Raw genomic sequence first — 19727 nt, forward strand, 5'->3', positions numbered from 1 at the left:
TGCTGAAAACATTCAATGTCAGTGTAGAAAGAGATGGTAGTCTCCCAAACTGAGCACGTCTGCTCTTCTGTTTGGGGAGATCATAAGTCTTACTCAGGGCCACACAAACAGGTGCTCAAGCAAAAATAGCAGGGCATCCTTCTCTTGATGTAAAATATTGTTCTAATATTATTATTTGTTATTCTGAGATTAAGAGTAGGAGGAAGTATCAAGTAAGAGAGGCATACTCTGTATTATTGGCACTGAATGCGTCAGTGTAATGCTGAATGTGATTGGTAACCTGACATGACACAGCTTTTGCTGTAACTGACTTCGTCTTTTCCTCCAATTATTTGCACATCCTCTAACTAACATGTAATTGTCTTCCAACGGAAGCTCAAGCGCAGTTGGGGGAGCTCCACTTCCAGCTGAACACCAGCAGCCGAACACTGACATACAGATGCAGATGTAGTAGATGAAATAACGGGAAATATATGTGTCTTGCAAAAATAAAATAATAATAAATAAATAAACAAATCCATAAATAACAACAACCAAACAGCCACCAGGCCACCGACCGAGGTCTGTGTGGTGTTTCAAACCCAGAAACAGGTTTAAAAGGCACACCAGCAAACAGAAACACATAAACCAGCTGATTCCGCCTGTTCCTCTCAGCTCTCTTCTAGGTCGTTCACAGGAAAGTGAGTCATTAAACTGTGGTCAATAAACATAATAAGCAGTGTAAACACTTCACTCCTGTGCTCTGAGTACCCACCTCTGCTGCCACCTCCCTCACAGTGACTCCTCTGCACCGAGAGCAGCCGGTGGGGACCATCGTCATCATATCCTCCTCCTACACATCATCATCATCATCATCGCCCCTATGGTTTCAACAGTCCAGCCCACAAACTTCCAGCATGTCCAAATGTGCTGCTTATGTAACCGTGCAGATGGTTCAACAAAGCGGCGACCCTCCAACCCCCCCCCCCCCCCATCTCTGCTCACATCAAAGCCCGGACTGGGTGGAGGTCGATCACGGTCACCCGATCGATCCGAATGCACCTCATCCCTTCATTATTACATGTTACAAAGTCAAATCAGTTCAAATGAATGTCGAGTCCTGCACTCCGAGCTGAGTGCCATTAGTGCGCTGTGATGTCGGACACGGGCACTAATGGGCTCAAATCTGTGCGCTGCGATTTCATCTCGATCCTGAAGCCTTTCACACACCTCGGCACAGCGAGAACACACACCGCGGGCTGGTTAGCACCCGGTGCATCACTCGATCACACACACACACACACACACACACACACACATCGTGACGAAACACAAGAGGTGAGTGTTAGTGGCTGAAAGATAGACAAATGTGTCACCGCATCCATAATCCAGCCCGAACAGAGCGCATTAAACAGACACTGTCCTGCTCTAATGGTTGATTAGATGATGCACAATAATCCACATGCAACACAAACCACCTCCATGCACACGATGTTAGAGCTGAGTCAACTCTGAGCCGCTCCACACCGACCACAAAGCATGGCAGCAACACAACACGATACAACTCAACGCACCGCGCGCACACAGCCTCACCGTCCTGTCCTACCACAAGGTGAAGTCCGGCAGCGGCGTCAGGCGGTCCCTCTACAGTGTCCTCACTCCTCGGCTTCGGCAGACCCAGAAGACCCGGTAGATCCAGCAGACCCGGCAGACCTCCGCCGCTCACTGAGAGCTGCTCCGGCGGCTGTCAAGTTGATGTTGAGAGTCAACCCACTACTTCCTGTTACATCACAGTGTAGCCTACAGCTGAGAGCTGTGGAGCTGAGGGCTGGGGACCTGAGAGATCAGGACCTGAGATCTGAGGACATGAGATCTGGAGACCTGAGAGATCAGGACCTGAGATCTGAGGACATGAGATCTGGGGACCTGAGATCTGAGGACCTGAGAGATCAGGACCTCAGATCTGAGGACATGAGATCTGGAGACCTGAGAGATCAGGACGTCAGATCTGGGGACCTGAGATCTGAGGACCTGAGAGATCAGGACTTCAGATCTGGGGACCTGAGAGATCAGGACTTCAGATCTGGGGACCTGAGATCTGAGGACCTGAGAGATCAGGACTTCAGATCTGGGGACCTGAGAGATCAGGACCTGGGAGCTGAGAGCTGCGGTCAGTTCACTTAGCTCCAACACTCTGAAACTCACTCCTGACTGCACCTTGTGCTGTTAAATGTGCTTCACCATGCAAATCCATTTTCCTCTCAGAGCAGCTGCTGAGCACACGGTGTCTTTCTATAGGTCGCTTCGGCAGAGAAACAGTTTTAACCTGTTGGGTCACTGTCTGGGTATTCATCCCTTGGCCCACATATTAGTCCAATGGTCCAATAGTGGCTCATGGCTTCCTTACAACATATATATTCAGCCAAAGCAACAAGACGTGTCATTATTGTTCGCGCAATTCATTTAACCAGCTATCTTTGTCAGATTCTATTGAAGTCTATTGGAAAATGAGCCTACGTTCCACTTGATTTAACGTCTTCTGAACAGGTTTATGGTCTCTTGCTTCATGTCCTCTCCAATACAACATGCCTCGGTATTTTCCAGTGACAGCTGGACTAAGCTCAACATGTGTCTTTTTTCAGGGATGATATGATAATTACTGCAATTTCATTTAAAAACATCTTTCATGATTTTACATGCTGCCATCCAGACAGGTTTTGAACAGGTAGAATCAGGGATGTTACACTCCTTTACTTGTCAGGCCTCCACATGGCATCAAATCTCTGTGCAATTTTGAAAGTTTTCTTTGTTGTTTTTAATAAGGCACTTCTCAGTTGTTCTACACAAAAGACACAGAGGGAATTATTAGAGAGAGAAGAAAAGAAGGCAGTCATTGAAGGAAATTTATTATATAAAAAAACAACACTCCACTTGTTCATAGACACAAAAAAGACTTTGAAGGACCAGTGATGAAAATTTACCTTACACAAAACTGCCCCCTACAGTTTTCCTTAATAACAACACAAGAAAGTGCTTACCTATAAATTGAGAGAATAAAGCAGTCATTACCTTGTTCACATTGACTTAGAGCTGCAAGGATATGCTCTTTGTGATTAATGTGTTTGCTTTAGAACATTCTTTCACCCCTTTAATCTGCTAATGCTATTAGTCACATTGCTGAACAACAGCAAAGCATTTAGCATTACTACTGATGGCATCAGTTACTGTACTTACAAAGGCAGTAGATTCAGAGCAAAAGCATATTTTAATTTTGGTTTTTCAGTTACAGTATATAAAAAAAGAAATGTTTACGTTATAAAGCTATTAGTATGAAAAAAAAAAGATTAGTAAATCATCAGTGTAGAAAGCTTCTGTATTAGACATCAGAAAAACATTTTACTTTATTTATTTTTTTTTTGTTAATGAGATATTTGAAACAGTGAGGATAATGATTCAGTCACTACAGTGTTAATAGAGACACACTACAAGCAGTCTTTACACTACACAGCAAGTGTTTTTACACTACACAGTATGAGCGAAGCTGAGAATAAAATATGGACATAAATACAAGCGAGTTCTCAGCAGTGCAGGATGTCATGCAGAGGGTCTTCCGACTGAGCGATTCGTGATGTGGTCCAGGTTTTTCCTCCTTATTCGAACCATCTTCATCCTTTTCACTGAAGCAAAGCAATGGAAAGGAAAATTCTTTCTTATTTCTTGACTTCAGGTTTTTGTAAAAACGACATGGTTTATAATTTGTTCTTAATTCAGTTGGTAAATGTATAAATCATAAATAAACACCAGATTTCATATATGATGCAAACTCAATATTTGGCAAGATCAAGTTAACCCTGACTATTCTTTCATACTCCTAATGAGTTATTACCATTTACAACCAATATTTAAGCCCCTTTCACCAGTAACATGTCAATAACACCTGTGAAGATGGGTTTAGGAGGCAAGATCGCAGATTAATCTGAGCTCAGTATTTCTAAAAATGATTCACATGATGTCACACTTCATAAACGAATTAAACTTTTCCAGACTTAGCAACGCCAAGTAATGAAACCTGTGTTTGGAAATAGTCTCGTTAAAATAATCATACCATTGCCGCTCCTAATGCACTTTTTGATACAGAGTCTCCGTGATGTGAAGTTATTCTCGTTTCCGCCACATCCGGTGTAGTGAAACACGTGGCATCTCTTGGTCACGGGGTTGTACGCAAACCTCTTCTCTGTGCCGTCGCACGTTCCTCTGTCCACACGGCTGAAGCAAACCTCCTTGGGCTTAAACTCTGTTAATCACAGGAAGGAAGCGCATAACAGCAAAGCTTTACATTGGGGTTACAATTACTTGCTTGCGTTATCGTTTTGCAAACTGAAGACTTTTACTTCACTACACTTTAAATGCAAGAAACGTACTTTGGACTCCACCACATTCCTGTGAAGTGCTTGATATTACCACACAAAGTTTTAAGTGTTCAGAAGAAATTACCCTGCATTTTGAAAAATGCCATCACAGCGCACACTGCGTTCATCACAGGAGAGAAACCAATCACAACCTTTCTGCACATCTCAGTTTGAAGCTAACAGTGTCATAGTGATTTTTGCATCAGAAAGAGATGATGGCTGTGCGAACAATCAAAAAACTTTGCAAGAAAAGGCTACCCTTTGGGGATTCTGTACTGTTTTTATGGTTATTTATATCATTCAACTGCTTAATCCGTTTTGGGTTGCGTGCTGGAGCCATTCCCAGCTCACACTGGATGAGGGCGGGATCACCCTGGACACCAGCCAATCACGGCGCCAACACACAGAGACGAACCTACGGACAATTTAGAGTCACCAATTAATCCAAAATAGGAACTGAACTCACAACCTTCTTATTGTGGGGCAACAACGTGAACCACTATGCTGCTGTGCTGCCTTACTCATAGCCTTCGGTCTTTTATTCTCCATGGTCTACAGCCAGTCAGTTGTTTCACAGTCATGGTGTTCAATTCTTGTGAGCTGTGGAGGATACCAAGGGCCAGGAGCTCACTCATCTCAGGCAGGCAGTATTTATTGTAAACTGACGTGCTATGGTGTTTACTGACCAGCAGCACAATGACAACATAACCGTAACCACAGTAAAACCAAAAGAATTTATGAAAATGTCTTATCTCTCATTGTCTCTAACTGATGAAGCGAGTAAGTGAGTACAGTAGCAGACGTAACAGAATTTAAACACTAAATCACTGCATATTAACGCAAATTATTTTGGGATGTGTGCCCTACAAACTAAAGCGAGGCAGAGGAAAGCAATGAACAGATGAAGGCGGTGATGGGTTGAAATTGTTTTCAAAGCAAGTACATCGATACTTAAATACTTGTATTGGAGTCTTACTTGACCCAGAGTATATGTACTTTGACTCATGTAAAGGAACTGTGCCCTTCATCCGCCTCTGACTATGATCGTCTGGTTGGGACACCTGACACACGTCATCCTGTCCCTCTGCCTTTAAACAAAGCATTTTGGTCTATAGAAATTTCCAAATATCCACTTTGCAGGGTCAGTAAAGAGGACAAAGGACACAAAGGATGCTTGTTAGTATTTCATCAACAGCTTCTTGGCTTCACACTCAGCATGGAGTCACAAACTCCACCCAGTGTCTGCAGGCGGTCTGACTTCAATGGACAGATTTGAAAAGTTAAGAGTTGCTGTAATGGCTCCCCACAGGCCTGTGTGACTAATCCTCTTTGATTTATTCAGCAGCTCTCTGTCTTGGTGGGAATAGATCTAATTCAAACAGCGGGCGAGCTTGTTAGCAACCATGAGAGGTCTTCCACGCAAATGATGGACAGTGATTTTCACTGATGAACATTGTGGATTCACAGCCTCCACGTCACTGTTACATCTTGGTGGCGTTATCTGGGGTCAGTTAGACAAGGGTCAGATTTTCATTTGATAATATTGACAGTAAAATGACATAACTGACATCGCTGATGATTGTTTTTAGCTCTTTTACCTGACAGAAAGAAGGCTCTGGGTTTAATTCCTGTACAGGTTCTCCCTGTGCCAGGCTCTCCAGGTTAATTTGTGATTCTAACTTGGTGTGTGTGAATGGTCGTTTGTCTCTGTCTGTCGATACTGTGTTAGACTGGCAACCCACTGTCGGCTGGGATTGACCCCAGGTCGCTAACCCTGTACAGATAAGTGGTATAGACAATGGATGGCGTCACCAATGACGATGATAATAATGCACACTGGCTATAAAACAGCTGTATTGGAATATTTGCTAACCTCCATAATGCAGCCTGTCCCACTGTCCTGTGTGCACATCACCATTTCACCACAAGATGTCAGTCTTTGGTAACACCATAGCATCTTCTGTTCCATAGATGGGTTTTAAGGTTCATAACAGTTCTACAAAGCTCATTTCACACCCTCTGCATCTTAGAAACTCAAATGTTTTATTTCACCCCAAGGATGAAAAACAGCCACCACCTGATATTTATTGTTGACATGGAACATTAACCAAATGCTTCTTTCCAAATCTGTCTAATTCAAGACTTGAATAATTCATTTTCTAAAAGTTCTTACTTTCACACCAGTATTGTGACATGCTGGAGCTCCTGTTGCAGAACTACATGGGAAAATATAGATGGATAAAGAAGCAGAGCGAATGAGGCCAGCTCATCCTGAATCTTCATCTCTTGATGTTTTCTGACAAGAATGAAATTTAATTTTTAAACTTATACCTCTTTGAGTTAGTGGAGGGACTCAAACCTCAGCTCTCTGAGCACAGCACATAACAGCCTTGGAACATGACAGCCATGATGTATGTCCCCTTGCTGCTAATACGTGAAAAATTAGTGGGTGGGAATATGTGACAGATGGACCAGGGCAGAGAGATACTGATGCTCTTAGTCTCTGCCCATTGCTTTTTCAGACAGAATCAATTTTGCAAGCTATCTACCATCTATGCATCACTGAATCTTGACTTTTTTTCGTTATTAAAAAAAAAAAAAAAAAAAAAAAAAAAATTGTTAAATCGTCTTGGTTTAATGAATGAAACTAGATTTGCTTACATTGAGGTTTAGGTATATTTCAGAATTCAGTGCAGATTGGCTCCCGCTCTGACGACAGGACAATCAATTCAATTATGCCTCACGTCAGTTCATCTGTCTCATATTCTTCATTCTGGTGTTCTGATTTCAGTAATAAACTGTAATACACTGGCTTGGCTTTCTGCCGTGGAGAATGTTCATTTCTGATGTTGTTATTAAGACTGAAAACAGCCCCCTTGTGCTGGGATCAGACAGAATGTCAGTCTTTGGTAACACCATAGGCAGAGGCAGACTCACCTCACGTTTTTAAACATGAGAATTATGAATTTGGATGTGCCAAAAAACCAAATTAGTTCCTGAACTATTTCTGGGCTACTTCTGAGTGACTGAACTTTAGAGTGTAAACGTCTTACCTTTTACTTCTTGGTTGTTCACTTGTACTTGAGGGTCTCTCACAATCACATCAGCTGAAAAATACATACATAAAAAGCTCATTACATGAGGTGTCGGAAGAAGATTTATTTTCCAGAGAGAAATGAGAACACACAATTAATAACACATTTTTGTGTAAGCTCAGAATAGAGAACATTTAGACAGCATAAGCTTGTGACAACTCTAAAGTAAATCTTACTGTAGATAGTAATTCAAGATCTGTAAATATTGCCGAGAAGATACTTTGCCTTTTTGTTTTAAAATCAAATTCATCCATGACTAACTCCTCTCTAATCATGTGGTAAGACTTACACTGATGCCACACTTCCAGGTTATCATTACATATGTCTAGTTATCGGAAACTAGCATTTTACTTTTTTTCCTTTTTTCTTTGATGAAGACGGGGTCTATCAAAACCAATCAGTCTGAAGTCTATTAAAACGGACAGTGTGGCAGGTGGGCAAATAATACCTTACCTCTCAAAAGTTTCTACAACACGAATTAACTAAAATGATCTGTTTTCAGAGAGCTTTGTTTGCACACAGCTCTAGCTTTCACCGAACGTGTAGATGTGTGAGTGGCATCAATCTTTTCATTTCACTCTCAGGAAGAAAAAATAAGTGAAAAAGAGAATTTCCAGTTTTTTTCATTTGCTTGAAACCTTTGAACAGCTGCAGGGGCCCGGATGTAATGAGAAGTGATTCATGTCCGTTTCTATTTGACAAATAAGATGAGACAAAAATGTACAGTATTACAGTTGAGCTGAGTGCTTACCAGTTTGTAAGGTCGGCTGCACAGCAACAAGTTTCTTAGCAGGCTGTGTGTAGACCTCTGGTGTCCTTGTGGGTTTTGCTGCTGGAAAAATGATAATTAGAAACATAGCATGTGGTTGCTGTTTACATCCATTTCTCTGTTTAGGTGCTAACTGTAGATTTTTCTCTGAACCAATGGGGATGCTTCAGTGGCATACTAACATATGGCCAGGGCTACTGGGTTAGTATGTAAGTGGCAGAAAAAAAACTAAAAAAAAAACAACAACATAAGGACACCCATTTCAACATGTTATTTATTCTTTAAATTATGGTCTTATTTAGAGGAAAACGGAGCATAAAGCAAAGTATGGATTAGGGCATGGCAGGTCAGATCCATTTTCTAACTCATTTCAACTCCACCTCCTGCAAGTATGTTTTCTTCTGATTTCAGAAAACCAAGATCGCGATAGAAAAATGAGAAACGCGAGGCATTAAAACAAGCACCTCAAAAAACGTGTGACGTCCCAGTTGGACGTTAAATGGTTCTAGCTCAGATATTGCTTTTTCCATTTTCACTTGTACACTCTTCTTTTCACTTAGTTTGTTTGGTTAGTTTTATAGCTCAAATTCATTTCCGCCAAATGATGACATCTTGGGAGCATTCGCAGTGGCAGAACACAACAACCTTTCAGTTTTAGCAGGATTTTGACCAGAACCAAACAACCCAGCTGGCATAACAGTTTGGGCTATTTACAGCCTTCATGTAAAAAGTTCAATACTTCAACTTGGCCTACCAGGGTTGTGACATTTAGCCTGGCACTCCGACAAGCTCCTGAAGTTGTTCGCATTGCCAAAGCAGCCGCCGTAAAAGAACTGCTTGCACTGCTTACTCCTGTTGTCAAAGAAGTAGCGAGTCACCAGCCCTCGACAGGGACCAGGAGCTTCTGGTAAATGACACGGGTTCTTGTCCTCTGCGGGGGAAAAAAAAAAGAGGAAGGGAAACAAAACATAAAACATAAGACATCAAGAAAGGACTACATAATTAACAAGTCTGTTTCTATAATGAACAGCAAATGTGTGTTTCCTTGCAGTCAGCAGTTTTTCTCTGTATTTAATTATGACCTGAAATTCAACATTTATGACTTTTACTCCTCAGTTATCGAACATGAGAATGCAGCTTTTGGTGGGTTTGTTTGATCGAGACATAAAGACAGAGTCAAACCAGGACCACCCAGACACAAGACTCTACATTATTTAGCATCATCCTCACTGTGTTTGAATTGAACAGTGTTACTCTTCAGTTTTTGTTCCTACTTCCTCTTTTTCTTTTTTAAAAATGTATGAAAATTGTACTTTTTGAAAATATACAATTCCCCTCAACAAAGGCAGTGGTAGCTTTTTGCACATGTAGAGAACATATGACGAATTAGCCCTGAGCAGTACATGACACGTTTGAAAGAGAACAATAAAGACAGTGCAGCCAAGTGAGACGTGTTTTGAAAATAAAAACAAAAGGTGGGAAGACATACCCACCGTCAGTCTGTCCAGCATAAGGTGCATGAAACAGACTGCAGGCCATCACTGCCCATTGGATCACAACCCGCCTATTTCCTGTCTCCCCAGAGGTTGTGTGACATTTCTATTCCAGCGGGGTACTGAGATTCATCTACTTCCTTACTGTGACTTGTCCCCAATGGACCACATGTCCTCCTCTGCCATGTCTTTGCTTTTTCCTGTCATATCTTCTCAACCTGTTACCTCGGCTCCCAGCCCCCCTCTCCTTCCCTTCTCTACAGTAATTGCATATTTTATCATTTTATCACCACGGCTCTTGGGAGTTTTAAACACAGTTCTAAACAACAGATTGTTACTTTGGGATTTTTGTTGTTGTTTTTTTTTCTGTGTTTAATTCGGCTGCCTTGTATTTTTAAAGCAAAGTTATTTCCATAACAGATCTCAGAATGAAACATGGATTCTGCTTTAATCTGAAATTGTGTTAGTTCTGCAGCGTGAAGCACTCGACTGTAAAAGTATCAGAGTTGTTGAGTAGAGTTTGGTGGAACCTTGCTTCTTTATGTTAATAAACTCTCACAAAACAACAACAAAAAAAAAAGTTGGACTTCATGTCTGTGACATCACCACTGCACTGGCGTGTAGTGGCATCACTTCCAGTGGACCGCCTTGGATCACAACAGACCACTGTTATTGTCAGCTAACACAGGTGCAAGCCAACAAGCTCTGACTAGCTTATCAACATTTTTCAACAGCAGAGTAGAGAATGTCTTCGCCAGTATCATGTGCTCTGGGTTGAATGGTTCACACAGAGATGGATGATTTACAATGTGGGAAAAACAACTACCTTAGCCAGATGCTAAAAAGCTGTTTTCATGATTACATGAATAAAACATCTTCATGTTTCAAATAAAAACAATGATCCATTTTCTAAATGTGCAATCCAAAAGTTGTTGAGCCAGTTGAAATAAAACCCCTAAGCCACCAGTGGACTAGTCAGTACAAACCCAAGCTGTGAAATCAACACTTTGATCAAACCATGTAAACTTTATTTTAAATTCTAACGGTTTCCAAAAACACCGAATGTGCACAGCTCGTGTGTTGAAAATGATCCACAGTAAACAAAGTGTAAGTGGAAAGCTTGAGGATTGAATAATGTTTCAACTTCAATGTAGAGCTGAACCAAAACGATGAAGGGTGACAATAACGCTGACAGAATGTACTAATTTTGATTTTAATAACCTTAAATCTACGTCGGTACATTGATTTCACTTAGATGCTCACTTTCATCTAAATCACCAGCCCACTCACACTGCATTACTTAGGTTATTTTTACTGAATCCCTAACCCTAATAAAGATAAGAAGAAGAAGAAGTACGACCATCATGTGAAATGTTGACCGGTAGGTTCATTAATATTCATTAATAAAGGCCTGATACTCTAATATTCCGGCACAGACCATAGAAAAATAAATATATCCAGTTCTCGTATGCATGCTGCTGAATTAGTATGCTTTGCAGCTTCATCATAAATGTACTTTCCCACCTAAGGAGGAGTAAGGTTAGTTTTTTCCACATAGAATGTAATTATTGCATTTTCCCCAAAGTTGGCTTTACCAATCTAAAAGTCCTGAATGAACAGTTGCCCATGAAACGGTTCCAGAGGGTCTTTGGCTGTTCATCAAAGACAACCTCAACATTCAGCAAAACTTCAAAAAGACTTCAAAAATGTAGATTTTTGGTTTACAGTACACATCACCTGGCTGATTTAGGAAGGCAAGAAATATTTCACCACATATTTTCTTTCTTGCCATGAGCTAAATGTGACGCTTCAGCCAGCAGCTAGTTGAGACACCTCTATTACAATTAATTCATTATTAAATTGATGAGATTTGGATTTTGTTATTTGTGGACAGAGGAAGGCATTGAAGCCAATGCCTTGGATGAGGCTAACAGCAAAAACATGAAGAGACACATGAAGTATAAGCCTTGTGTTGAATGTCTTCACTGCATTGTCAAACTTTGAACAAAATTTTTCTAACCACTGAATTATTATTCCTACGTACAAATGCTTCACGCCTTTAGATCTGTGGTGTAACACAATGCACTCCGTAGTTGTACTTCAAGCTCAATGGTTCACAAACTGTAGCTCCAAGACAAAGGGCAGTTTGATGGCAAGTTTGTGGACATTTTTTTAAAGTAGGTAAAATCCATTTTTGCTGATGGCTTTGTCCATAGCAACACATCACTCAGTTTATGTGCCAGCACCTGAAGCCTCTGGAAAATTGGACTGTGTCGATCGACTCTACTGCAGTATTACGCTGACTACAGATAAGTGCTTTACAAAACCCCATGTCGAATAACCCAAACTATCACCTTATACCACCGGCCCCTTGTCTGTAGTCTCAATCGATCAACATGGCCTTGTGGTGACAGAAGCTTCCACAGCTCCGTCTTCCCCTGGTAATCGTTTAATTGACACTGTCCATTATCAGATGCCAGATTTGCCCCCCCCCCCCCGTGTCCCCTTATCCCCTGACCACTCCTCTCATTGTGGCTCTACTAGTGTCGTGTTACTCGGGTTAAGCCCATTTGCTTGTTTCTTATTTAAAGTGGAGGGGCTGTTTTGAAACACCAGGTCTTATCTCCGGACACAGACAGCTGGTGGAGCATGACAAGATATTGACTGAATGTGAACAAAGTGCATTAGATTAGAATCACATACTCACAGTCGCTGGCTGTAGCTGTAAAGTTAGCAAACTGGTACAAAGGTTACGGAATTTCAAAAAAGATAAGCATATTTCCGAAACTGCATAAAGTTTAAGCTGCGCGTCATTCACTATGTCCTTTGAGACACAAAGTTGTCATATGCTCACAATTAGACCAGACAGAGAGATTTAATGGTTAACAAGCTGACAGAACACAAAATGCAGTCACACTTGCTTGAAGCCAAATTAGAAATCCACTGTGAGGGCTTCTCAGCTAAGAGTATACAGTAGCTCGCACCGGTTACACACTCTGCTTGATTTATCTGCAAAGTCCTTTTTATAAGCACGCTCTACTGAGAGCCGGATGTGATTAAAATGTTATCGTTGTAACATCTAAATACATTTCATGAGGTGACTTTGACTTAAAAGCGCAGGGAACGATATGTGTCGAAGGGTAGTCTAGTAGCGTCTTTCAAGCAAAGTGATGATGAATTATTCAGAAACAAAATTCCCTACTTAAGCTGTGAAGGTGGAACAGGTGATTTGTGTTTTGAGGAGAATTATCTGTCCCTTAGCTTTTTCTTTTTTTTTTTAAGTGTGTGGTATGAATCATACAGCCCATCGTTCCAGAAGGGTTTGGCTACTCTAGAAAGTGCCCCACAACATTTCATTAAAACGGACTCCCACCTTTCATATGAATGAATGAAGAATTTTCTTTTTGGTGTGTGAATTAAATGGAAAGAAAGAAAAAACCCATATATTTTCATGCTTGCTCCAATATTTTGGCCCCTTTGAGTGATGAGCCAGAAAGATGAGGTGGAAAAGATTTTGCACGATGAATCTATTGAAGGCAAACAATATTTAGACCACACCTCATTTCACATGATGCCCCCCTCCTATTTTCTCTGCTTGAGTTTCTCCATTCAATTTTCATCCATATATTTCAAAATATTTTTGAAAGGTTGTTATTATTCCGCCTCTAAATGTGTTGGCACAAACTTGGCAATATTATTTATGGGAAAAAAAAAAAAACAAAACATAGACTTTAATGGAGTAGAAGCTTTGTCAGACAGAAAAAAGCAGCAGCCACTGGATGGAGACAGACGTAATCCAATCCTGGTCTCAGCATCAATGTCAGGCAACCCAGTGCCAAAAAAATGATTACTATTACATTATTTTTGCATGTGGCTAAGTGCTGTATAAATCTAGTTTGTGGGAAGCAGCAGTGTCACAGGAAGTTAAAGGTCCTTGACTGAAAGCTAAGCCCTCACGGGGGATTGTGCGAATTATGTGGGAAGAGAAATGACATGTACAACAGCATCAAAATAAATAGAGCGGGCTGAGTTATTATTGAGATTGCACTCATCCGTAATAGGGCTGCAACAGACATTCATTTTCTAGATAAATCAGTTCAGAGTCTATAACAGATTAAGGGAAATGTTTGTATTGAACAGATAATAGTCCCAAACCATTAGCATTTCACTATCAGATTGCCTAGAGGAAATGCTTTCATTTCATTTTCATCCATTTCTGATGAGTACATGTTGGTAGAAGAGAAACTGTTTTTCTCCAAAAAAAAAACAAAAAAACAAAAAAAACTGCAAGTTTCTTCACATTATTTTAGCAACATTCGTGTTCACATACTGAGTATAAACCCTGAGCCAAGGACCACAACAATTCATCTGTCAGGGAAAAACACTGTTTGTGCCATTGAACTCTTAATGCGGAGCTTTAAGCAGCCAAAGCAAAGGAAAGAGCTTAATGACTGAATCATTGTGGTCTCAGTAAAAGGCCGAGGCTAGTAAGGAAAAGTCCAACGATCTGACACATTCAGCCACAATGTTCCTCCTATTGGGTTTTGACCTTGACAAGAACAGTCTTGCTGAGCCGTCCTCAACTGCTGTGTCAGCACTCGCAAGAAACATGAAAAGACATAGCTGAACTGATCGCTGGAGTTATTTCTCACTCGCTGTTGTTTTTTGTTTGATTTTTCTTTTTTTTTTTTTTTTTTTTGTAGTGCATGCTGTTTGGGAGAATTACAATGTCTGTCGCCCAAGATCGGCGAAATGACAAAAATCACATTAACCCAGGAGACCTTCTTTTCTGTAAATTAGAAGTGCGGTGACATTTTCAAACGTCTGGAGCTGTTAACCATTAATCCCTCTTGGAAAGGTCCAACCGCACCCCCTTGCTTGTGTGACAACACCGAGCTGCTAGATGAAGCTTTAAACAGAACGTATCTCTACAAAGTAACATTGGATATTATATTGTAAAAGTGATGCAAGTGAACCTGCTCACAGCTCACTGAAATCTATTTCTGTGTGGTGTTGATCAGTGAAAATTAGGCTGCTCCTAATTTAGTTTCATTTAATATTACTTTACAGTTACATTACGTTTAATCATCCATATAGGATCAACAGCAGATTCATTAAGCAGAGGCTTCCTAATTTTATTTGATATTAATGTCGTAGTTTTTTTTTTTTTTGCATCGATAAGACTAATTTCTGTTGTTGGTAAAATACAGAAACAGGTCATTCAATATGGGTTGGAAAAAAATGATCTTATTCCACACTATTTGACCGTGTCGTCATATACACCAGCTGCTACACTGCAGCTGTAACTTCAAGCTCTATGACATTTACACTGAATAACTCATCCGAATCTAGGACTTTTTGTCATTTCACGACTACGCCAGTGAGTCCAATGTAAAATAGCGTCTTCGCCGTTAAGTCTCATATACGTGTGTGTAGTGAGCGATCAATTGAGTTTTGAGCCATGGCATTAAACTTAATAAGAAAACTTTATTTATTTATTTATTTATTACCAAAAGTCCTGTTGAAGGCTCAAAACCACTTTAAATTTCTTCTTTATAAGAAGAAAAATAAACTCAGGCCGTTTTAGTGCAAAAACCCATTCCTCAGAGTCTATGTGACAAATTAAACAGAGGTATAAGGCAAACTGCTGGAGAACAAACTACAGTGCTGGTAAACAGATGAAAACCAGCCACAAGCAGATAGAGTTGGGCTGCCGACAACAGGGAGTCTGCCGGCGCTTCCACAGTCATAAGAAGCACATTTTTGGCCCTTTGGGAGGGTTTCTGTTTTGGTTGCAGCTGGGCCTGAATCTTTCCTAAAATCCTTCTCCACTCTGCTTCAGTCTGTGCCGGTTTATCACAGATGAGTTAACATACTGTTCTCAGGCCTGAAGTATCTCCATGAATAGTGTGCAGCCCCACGCGCTGTGTTTGCTGCCAGAAATAAACTAAAGCTCTTGTATCTCTGCAGGTACTCGTATTAGCAGCTGGCATTCGGATAGTCACCTATGGATATTTTAAATTGTTTGCATTTCCAGAAATATTTCCAAAACAATCTGTCTTCTATTTTCAGAAGGAAACTGATTCGCTACAGCCAGCTTTGGTGGCTAACAAGATCGATAGCTAGATACACTTTATTTATCCCGAGATTCAACAGTAGCAACTGTATGTGTAGAAAAGTGAATGCAGACTCGCGGTCTGAAAAGTGAAGCCAATGCTGAACTTTCTTAAATTTTCATTCTATCTAATGAAAATCAGGTGGCGATTCCATTGGTTGTTGACAGAAGTCGGACTGCATTGTATTGAAGTGTATGTGAAAATGCCACTTCTTCTCCTTTGATTTAGTGGGTCAGTAAATGTTCAGTTTAAAAATGATGGTCTCATTTCGAAGGAAAAAACCAACAAGACAAGCGGTGAATTAGGGGGCGTGGCTACTGTATGATTAACAGACTGTACCACCCGATCTGGATAGAGTACAAAGCAGGTCAGATCCAGCCCTCAGTCCTCCACAGCTCCACCTTCCTCTACAAATGTGATTTCATTGGTCTACAAACTAAAGGTTTCAAAACAGCAGCTCAAAAGTGAATAGTTGACGTCATGCTGGGTTGATGTTTGGTTCAAATACCAAGGGACTTTTCCAGCATTAGTTATTTTTAAGGTGTGTTGTTCGCCTGCTATAGACAGACAGAGAGCATTACATAATGCACACAGCGGTGTCTTTCCACTGCTGTTCTCAAGTTTTTGCTTTTCAGAGCTCATCTCAGCACTCCTCCAGTTACCTGATGAGCTTTTCAACCAGGACAATTTGGTTTTTCTGTGGAAAAACCAACCTCCTCCGTGTCAAAGGTGTAATTGGTGCAACTCGATTTGCCTCTCATGAGGAGCAGTTTTATGGTAAGTCGCTGACATCCCACTAAACATGGCACATTTTATTCATGCACCGTTGAGAACCACACTCACCTGTAGCACCTTTCACCAAGCAAAGATCAATGAATGTGTCTGCCTTTTAGTCATTTGCAGACACACACCGTTTACAGTGACATTTCCCCCTTTGCTTTTAGTCATTTCCTCGGGGGTTTAGGCTTTATTACAATACATCAGATTTAAATGCTACGTGTGTCATGCAGAGTTTTGTAATTCACCTTCGTGTGTGAGTGTGCATATCCTTTTACTCCAGCCAAAAACAAAAACATGACATGCTTGGACTTGCGGCATTCAGCTCCGTTCTGCGCGAAGGAGAAGGACAGAAGATGATGATGGTGATCGGCTAAGAAAGAATCCTTCTATTCATCAGCAAAAAGGAGGAGTAAACGTGTTTTATTTTCCATGCTCATGTGTATACTGATCTCTGACAGCTGTTGAAGCTTTGATTCAACAGATGTAACTGACATCAGGACGTCACATTGGGAGGTAAGATAATGATTCAAAAACAACATACAAATCATGGACCTAACTTAAATTAGATAGAATGCGTGTGGCAACCAAGGCCTACTGACCACGTCGTTTTAATGTGTTGTCAGATGAAATAAACAGAATCCCTGCAAATACCTCCACGTTTTTGGCTGCATTTTGAACTCGTCACTTACCTGGGAACACTGCCATACAGAAGCTATTCTCCCCAGACACCTCGCATCCAGCGGGGGAAAACTACTTTTTCTATTTACTCCAATTACACACATACAAAAAAAGCTACAACAAAAAAACAACTAATAAATACATGCACAACAGCACGACAGATGAAAACACAGGCAAGTATTGTGCTGCTGCCAAAATCATTTTAACATTATTTTCACCTTCCCTTTTTCATACACTCTACTCCCTCCTTATTGCTACAGTTGCAGAGTTGGACGAAGAACTATTTCCCAGTAATAATTTTTTATCTAATCCAACCACCAATAAACATGATATTGCCTAGAATGAAGCACCCTGTTTGCTGATGTGGGCGGATTCCTTATACGTTACATTTAAAACTTATCTCCATATCTGTCATTTTATCACTATATTGGGAGATGACATTAAGTTATGTTCTGGGCCACAACTTAATAAAGTTCACCTAGGAAACATTGGAAAACATTAGTTTGTTAGTATTGAGGCAGGTAGCACACAACTTTTTTAATCTCAGTATTCCAGGATGACTTAGAATCAGATATCTAGGTGAAATTAAGAGCTCTGCGGCTGCCAATGTCCTACATCTAAAACTGGTTTGCCATGTGTGTTGATGCACATCGCTTTCATCTGATTTTATTTTGTTCTATGTTTTTAAGAAATGTCCAATGCATTAAATGCAGACATGTAAAGAAAAATATTCCGATGTGAATGTGAGTAGAAACCCCATCAACAGACCTGTCACCTATCCAACCTGCTACCATTGCAACAGAAACAGAGTGGCTACCCTACTCTGTGTCCTACTAGTGTCAGCTGCTGCTCAAAATAAAAAAAAAAACAAACAAAAAAAACAACAACACACACACACAAGTACCCACAAGCGTGTCACGTGGAGGATCCAAATCTTTGGAGCTTCATCCCGGGGATACAGTTCTCTATCTCTGTCACGCTTCACTTCACTCTTACTCTCCTGGGTATGTTCTCTGTGACTACATGTGATGATAATGCTTGCCGCAACTGTGTGTGTCTTCAGTTCGAACGGTGAAGCAAACTTTGTAAAAGTATGAAAAATGTTTTTTGAAGCAAATTTACCACTGTTCAAAAAACCCAATCTGACTGGAGCTGAACGAGTTCTAACAGGGCCAAACAAATATCAGCCCACATCACTCTGGCGTATCCTCATGAATATATGCATAGCTACATATAGTACATGCATATGTAGAGGTACATTTAATATTTTTCCGTATTTCTTTGAGGTATTCATATTTTATTGTTTTGTCATTGTTCTATAAAATTGCAAAGTTTGAATTGAGATTAATATTTTGCAGCCCAAACAGCAGTGACTGTGAAAGGCTGGACAGAATGTAGCTTTGTCCCAATTCATCCATCTTCTAACACTTCTCTGTTTCCGGGTCACTGGAGTCGATACCAGCCAACGTTCCTGGGCAAGGGGTCACCCTGGTCACCCATCACGCAGAGACCAACAACCACTGATACTTGCAATTAGACCTTCAGACAATTTAGTCCTAGACATGGGAGGAAACCCACACAGACACAGGCACCCAGGCCGGGAACCGAACCAACAACCTTCTTATTGTGGAGCAGCAGTGCTAACCACTACGCTGCCGTGCTGCCTGTCCCAATTCAGAGGTTGCAAATGAGTATGAAACAATCTGGCCTGTGGAGGATTTCCATGTATTGTTATTTTATTTATTTATTTGTGTCCTTTTTAGCGCGTGAGTCCTTAGATATTTAGCTGAGCCTGAAAGGCAATATACATAATTAAAAGTGAAATCCCCTGGCTCTGTTGGCATTGTTTGCTGCCTGATCATTTTCATAACCGGTGCAAAATGAATGTTGGAGGATATGCCCAGGAAAAGGCAGGCTGTGCTTGGAGGAGCCCTCGAAATTGGACAGACTTGTTGCACAGCTATGACAAATTATGCCTTCAAAGGAACGGGCCCTTGAATTTGTGACACATCTGGTGAGGTTTCAGTGAGTCAGTAGGACACACAGTGGTGCTGTTGGCTTCTCCAGAGGATCTTTTCTAACTTTGACCACATGGCATGAGATCCTTAGGTGATCCTTGTTGTTCATAGTTTGTATTTGATCAGTCAATTCAGGTTTATAATCAATTTATCATGTGTAATGCATAAGTAATGCCAAAGTGGACCTTTTCTTTCTTTTTTTTTTTTTTTACCAGATGGCTTCAAGAAAACCACAGAGAATTAATGTGCTGGCAATGTTCCATGTATCCATTCCTACAAAATGACTTTGTAATAGGATTTTATGCCCAAGGTGGCAATAAAGTCTAATGAGGAAAAGTCCTTAAAAAACAAAACTGATCCTTTTGCTAACAGCCACATAACAATGCAAAG

General features: G+C 40.7%; 2 protein-coding genes across 3 annotated transcripts in view; both read right to left on the reverse strand.

The window, feature by feature from the left end:
- calcrla (calcitonin receptor-like a) overlaps window positions 1–1725 on the reverse strand; it is a 28378-nt gene extending 26653 nt beyond the window's left edge. The window contains exon 1 of the mRNA XM_029530710.1: window positions 1573–1725. The gene's annotated coding sequence lies outside the window, so the exon portion shown is untranslated. The remainder of the gene's footprint in view (window positions 1–1572) is intronic.
- A 1139-nt stretch (window positions 1726–2864) lies between these two features.
- tfpia (tissue factor pathway inhibitor a) overlaps window positions 2865–19727 on the reverse strand; it is a 38229-nt gene continuing 21366 nt past the window's right edge. The window contains exons 3-7 of one of the 2 annotated variants that reach the window (XM_029530733.1): window positions 9007–9183; window positions 8235–8315; window positions 7442–7495; window positions 4085–4273; window positions 2865–3656 (exon numbers count right to left, since the gene is read on the reverse strand). In XM_029530733.1, coding sequence (XP_029386593.1) covers window positions 3574–3656; window positions 4085–4273; window positions 7442–7495; window positions 8235–8315; window positions 9007–9183 — 584 coding nt within the window. In that variant the 3' untranslated portion in view covers window positions 2865–3573. The remainder of the gene's footprint in view (window positions 3657–4084; window positions 4274–7441; window positions 7496–8234; window positions 8316–9006; window positions 9184–19727) is intronic. The other variant, XM_029530734.1, reaches the window with a different exon arrangement.

Source organism: Echeneis naucrates, chromosome 21 (genome assembly GCF_900963305.1).
Source record: "Echeneis naucrates chromosome 21, fEcheNa1.1, whole genome shotgun sequence".
Taxonomy (NCBI): domain Eukaryota; kingdom Metazoa; phylum Chordata; class Actinopteri; order Carangiformes; family Echeneidae; genus Echeneis; species Echeneis naucrates.